The sequence below is a fragment of the Eublepharis macularius genome, chromosome 12 (genome assembly GCF_028583425.1).
Source record: "Eublepharis macularius isolate TG4126 chromosome 12, MPM_Emac_v1.0, whole genome shotgun sequence".
Taxonomy (NCBI): Eukaryota; Metazoa; Chordata; class Lepidosauria; order Squamata; family Eublepharidae; genus Eublepharis; species Eublepharis macularius.
The window spans coordinates 67,883,181-67,889,454 of record NC_072801.1 but is presented as its reverse complement, the minus strand read 5'-3'; the positions used below and the strand labels follow the sequence as shown (position 1 = coordinate 67,889,454).

Genomic DNA, 6,274 nt, shown 5'->3' with positions numbered 1-6,274 from the left:
TCTTTATTAACTTTTTTTTTAACCTGAGAATATTACTTGGATGGTTTATTCTCATCACAATGAATGGATTGATCTTGTATAAGCAAATTATGTATCTGGCTGTCCACACTGAAACACACACATATATGGTACAACATCATTCTTAGTAAAGATATACTTCAGTAAGAATGATTGCAATACTGCCAGCCCTTACTCACAGCTTACTCATACTTTACTCTTACAATATCCTCTATTTAGCCACATCATTCTTCAGGTAAAACTTCTGCTACTGAAGTAAATACACCAAATTAAAAATTAAAAATAAACATGGCCAAAGAGCGCAATTGCACGTGACAGTGCTGAAGCAAAAAGAAATAGTATCGTCGGCAATGAAAGGGACATCTTTTAAACACAGTCATATTATGAGTCTTTCTAGAGCAATTCTGTCTCAAAAGTCATGTTTCCGACCATGGATTAGAAAAGCCTTTGCTAACACCTACCGGCTACAAAGGAAGGAGGGGGATCAACTTCCTTCCTCCCCCAAAGTATTTCCTCTGCCAGGCAGAGCATCTTCTCAGGAACATATAACTCAGTCTCCAAAGGAGAAGCGTCTTAATGGGCTTGGAAGTTCTGGAGCAGGTGGGCCCAGGAGAGCCTCAGAGACAGCCGGGCGACACACACCTCTTGCAAGGGGAGTTATTAAAAGTGCAGCTTGGGATTTCCCCTGAGAATGCAGAACACAGAACTTTTTGCCTTTCTAATCTAGGTGGTTTTAATTGCCGTGATGGTTTTCTGAAATGAATATTCACACTCACGCAAGAGGAACCCTCGCCATGTGCTTACCACAAGAGGGTGCTCTCGAGCAAGAAGCTTGCGGGTGGACATGCGTTTCCTACCCTGCTCTGCCATTCAGTTGGGTGATAAGACCTGCTACAAGCAGAAGATTTTGAGGGAATACGATGGTCCCCAAGCATGCAGAAGTCTCTCTTTTGTCTGTGGATGTCTCCAGCACAGCCCAGTGCAAGCCTAACTGGCATGGGGCTACCGAGATTGCTATGAGAGAGAACAAGGGGGGGCGGGGAGTCTGCTACATATAAGGAGGGTGGAGGGAATGATGGGGAATTTCCACCTAATCCAACTCTCACCATCCAGATACTATGAGGGACTCAAGCAGGATCATTTCCCATCTTCCTGTACTGCTCCCCCTGCCATTAACTGCTACTCAACTGCCTTCAATATTCCATGCCTCCAGGACGGACTGAGTATTTCCTGTTTAATTCATAAAGTATTGTTTAGTGCATATCTGGAGAGACCCTTGAAACCCTTGCCTTGCTTTGGCCACTTGCCCAGCTGATCAACTTTGTAATTAGAAGGCACAAGCTCAAAAGGAAAGGAAGACCAATGTGGAAATTCCCACCAAAATCTCCCCCTTCCTGGGTTTTCTATAGACTTTTTGAAGCTTGGTAAGCAAACTAAATTCTATTCTACTCTTTTTCCTTCAAAATGACCTTCAACTACTCTCGGTCTTTATTCCTCAGAGGGTATAGAGATGCTGCAATGTGTTGGTGAGCTGACCAACCAATCTGTTTGGTTGTACACTGACCACTTTGAACAGCTATCAAACAGCTTTAAAGCTGCACAGTAGCTGTGATGGGGTAGAGCTGCCAGGCCTCTCAGTATGGCAGGAGATCTCCTACCAGAAGCCAGCCTTGCCCACTACTATTCTAAATAGTGGGAGAAGGAAACCTGGAAGTAGGGTTAGATCTAGGAAATGCCAGAAACTCTATGGCTTACACTGTGTTTATGTGTGCGTGACACTGTTAGTTCTACATTGCAGTAGAAGTGATGTCATCATCCGGCATCAGAGTGTGTGTGTGTGTGTTGTGCACATGCAAATGGAAGCAACTCATTGCCCCACCGACCCCTGCCACTGTCCCTCCGATCAGTTGCTGGGGGGACCTGGTAACCCTAATTCTCCAGTGCCAAGGGAAAGAGTGCCTTCTAAAAACACTGCATCAAAGAGATGCGAATCTGACGGTGGAAGATTGAACCATATCAGCAGAATTTATTCCCTTAAAATAGCAAAAAACATCTTCTATGACATTACATTATTAGTCTTTGTTCAATCAGATCTAAATTTTTATGAGGAACAACTCAGTACAGTTATGAAGAGGGCTGATTCCGCTGAGCACTTCTATTTTATTTATTTAAATATTTATATCCTGCTTATCTCCCTGGTGGGGATCGAAAGCCGCTTACAACGTTGTTCTCCCCTCCATTTTATCCTCACAACAACTCTGTGAAGTAGGTGATGCAGACGGAGAGAGTGACCTCTCTAACGTCAACCAGTGAGCTTCCATGGCAGAAGTGCCATACTTGGGGCTCCCCAGTTGCAATCCAACATTTAACTAACTTCACAAGACTGTCTGTCATAATGAACTTAAACAAGAAGCAAACATGTACACCAGAATCAGAGAGTTAATTTGGGCATCTTTCCTTTGAGCTTTTCTAGGGCACTTTTGAAATCTTTGTTCCTCAGAGTGTAAATAAAAGGGTTCAGGACCGGCGTGATGAGAGTGTAGAGAACAGCGACGGCTTTGTCCATCGGGAAGCTGCGGAAGGGACGTGTGTAAATATAGATGCAAGGCCCAAAAATCAGGGTCACCACGGTGATGTGGGAAGCACAGGTAGACAGAGCCTTGCTCCGGCCTGGGGCAGAACCTGCTCTCAGCTTGGCCAGGAGGATGGAGTATGACACCAGCAACACCACAAAGCACATCAAGGTCACCAGTCCATTGTTGGAGACCATGAGCAGCTCCACCACAAAAGTGTTTGTGCAAGCCAGTTTGACCACCTGGGGCACATCGCAGTAGAAGTTATCCAAAACATTGGGGCCACAAAAGGGCAACTGGACAACAATGGCCACTTGCACGATGGAGTGGACAAAACCACCAATCCAAGAGGCCCATACCAGCCCACCACAAGTGGTCCCATTCATGATGGCCATGTAGCGCAATGGGTAGAAGATGGCAACATAGCGATCATAGGCCATGATGGTTAGGAGAAAGATCTTGATGCCTCCAATGAAGTGGAAGAAGAAGATCTGGGAAACACAGCCTCCATATGTGATGGTGTTGGTCCTTGACAGGAAGCCAACCAGCATCTTGGGAGCAGTGATGGTGGCGTAGCAGAAATCCAAGAAAGAGAGATTTCCCAACAGGAAGTACATAGGAGTGTGGAGGAGAGGTTCAGAAGCCACGAGGCTTGCGATCAAAAGGTTGCCTATCATAGTTGTGGTGTATATAGCCAAGAAGACTGCAAACAGGAGAAGTTTCACCTCTGGATTGGTGGCCAACCCCAGCAGGATAAACTCAGTCACTGTGGTATGGTTCTCTGGTTCCATCAGGTTAGCTTAGGCCTCATGGATGGACACTGGGAAAAATTATAACAGAGATTGAGGAGAAATATTGCTTCTGAACGGTACAACATTGTCTGGAGTCAAGGGGGAAAGCCGCCAACATTTGGTGAGTGGGCTGTCCTTTTAAGAACATGTAGAAATGACCATGGTGTTGCTGTTTTCCCCCTTCTGTGCCTCTCTTGTGATAAAGTATTAAGCTGAATGTAAGCAGGCGTCAGAAGTGTATGATGTCAATGCAGTTTGCTTTACTATGCATGAATCAACTATGTATTAATAAGGTGTGCATTCCTACTTTGATAAACCAGTGAATATTAGCATCTTTGTCCTGTAACTTATAAAAGATAACTGCAGCATAGCAATAGATCTCCATTTTGATAGTACCAACAATACTAGAGAAAAAAATGGCCCCACCAAAATGCAGAAGCAAAAAAGAACCAAGTGCAAGGTGAATAGATAGAATAGAAGTTTTGTAGATCCCTATGTGTTTTCTCAAAAGCTTTGTTAGGGAATCTGTTATGATGCAAAACATGATTTGTCAAATAAAAACATATAATAAAAATGGAAACATTAAAATATAGTACATAAACATCTAACCAAGCATATTACAAGTTTATCCTCCAACAATTTTCTATTTCCAGAGAGGAAGGAGCACAAGGCTATTTCCACTACAGTCTGGGAGATCACTTAAGCCCTATGGTCATCTTGTGTTTTTACCAGCAATGCAATCCTTCCTTATAGCCCCAGGAGCTATCAAATTTGCCCTGGATAGTAACTACTGGCAACAACTCATCTGAAAGAGTATTGCCTGCTGGAAGGATTTCTATATCCAGCATTCTTTACTGCATTGTCATTTAAAAGCTCCACCTAGTTGTCTCCCACTTTGTTCGGGCTAGCTAGTGTGAAGATGATCTATTGCACTTTTTGCACTTTCAAACGTTGGGGATGGTGAGCTCAGCTGCTGCCCTTCCACTTTATTGATTATTGGATAGGCATGGTGTAAGCACAATGGCAGGCTCTGTGCATTCAGAATACAAGAAGGTTTAATAAACAAATAAAAAGAGTACACATGGTCTGTACATGCATCAGACTGAGCAAGGATATAAAGAAATGGTGAATACACATGGTTTTCTGACCTTAACCCTGATGTTAGAATTAGCTTACGCTACTATCTCTAAATATTGCAGCTTAAAAAAACACATTACCATAGTTCTCATAGATGGGACTTCTCCCCATTAACTTTTGACATATGGTCAAGATGCAGTCCTAATGTAAAGGTTTCATCCTTGGCTACAGCAGGAGTCAGTGCAAGACAGCTTTTCCTTGTGTCTGGAGAATTTAAAATCTCACCTTTGAGTCTGTCCTCATCTGGTTCTGCCTGATCTTCCTGCCACAAAAGGAAGGAAAGACAATATAGCCTCCTTGCCTCCGTTCCATTACGTGTTAATGGTAAACTGTTTGTCTCATTCTGGCCAGAGCCATATGCATAACTAAGCATTGAAGTGCTCCATATTGGAGCAGATTGGTGACTCATCCTGTAGCAGCTTTCCTTCTTTTGTGATACGAACCTGCAGGCAGCCTCCAGGTCATAGACAGAGTACAGTCCCAATTTTTGAAATATCAGTGTGAATTCTAGGGTGGAGGGTATTTCTGCACAAGTCTTTATTATTTGATTGAATTTCTGGGAGCTGCTTCATATTAGTTAGTTGGATTTGACTCAAGAAACTGCTTGGGGGGAGGGAGAAAGGTGAAGGCAGTGGGGAAGACAAAGGTGGGTGGGAAGGAGGGAAGGAAGGAAGTGGGAAAAGGGGAGAGGCTATGGGGGCCAGGAAGGGAAAGAGAACATGGGGGGAGGAGAGGAAAATGAGACCCCCTCCTACAAGTTCTTGTGGGTCTCCCACTTGTCTCACCTAATCTTCAAGCAGGGTTTGGGCCTCAGACTTCCTGATCCAGTTTAGTAGATCTGAGTATGTATGGAGCCTTTTACACAGGCATGATATTTGCTAGATTCACTCAGCCTTTTGAGGATGCAGTCTATTCTGTAGCAAATTGCTTGCAATGGGAAACCAGAACAAGAATGAATGACTCACCTGCTTTCTTGTGCATTTAGCTACCTACCTGTTAGACTGGTGGTGGATTGGGCCCAGAGGAGTTTAGGGAGCATTTTGAAGGTTCAGCCAGGGGAGGGGGAAGAGGAAACCTCTCAGGAAACTTTGTGAGAAATCAAGAACATTAAAGTATCATGGTCTCTTCATGTTTTTTCAGGATCCTCATGAATTTTAAAAAAATGCACCCCAAAAATACAGAAGGGAAATTGTCCTTCTGCTCGAGTGGATCATACATGTAGTTATAAAGAACAATTATGTAACCCAGGTTAATACTAACAAAACAACAGCAACAATATTTTTATAGAGTTCAACCCACATTCTCATAAAACTTGTTCAAAGAAAACAAAAAGGACATACAGACACGTAGGAACATAAACCTTCCATCAGTTTAATCACTGAGCAAGGGCAATTTTTCTGTATCTTAATAAAAATCCATGGTGTTAATTATTAAGGACATTCTTCTTTACTGTTTGGAATATCATGTCTAAAGTGTCATTATAGGGAAATTACTTAAAATCACCTTGCCTTCTAACCATGACCAGCAGTTCTTACTTTCAAAATGTACATTGTCTGACATGGAAAAAGGCACTCCTATTAAGGTTCTTGTTACATTCAGATTAAAACTGATGATATTTGACCAACTAATCTGTTGAAAGGCAGATATTGACAGCACAGTCCTAAAGCCAGTCTCTAAATTAGTTTGGACAGCAATTAAGAGAGCAATCCTGAACACTCTATTCAATGGGGTTTAATCCCAGGAAACTATTTTTAG

The 6,274-nt window shown here is 42.9% G+C and overlaps 1 protein-coding gene across 1 annotated transcript; it reads right to left on the bottom strand.

Moving 5' to 3' along the window:
- Window positions 1-2,449: 2,449 nt before the first annotated feature.
- Window positions 2,450-3,382, bottom strand: LOC129339618 (olfactory receptor 4D5-like). The gene has a single exon (XM_054994199.1). The coding sequence runs from the start codon at window positions 3,380-3,382 to the stop codon at window positions 2,450-2,452; it is 933 nt and encodes a 310-aa protein (XP_054850174.1).
- Window positions 3,383-6,274: the final 2,892 nt, after the last annotated feature.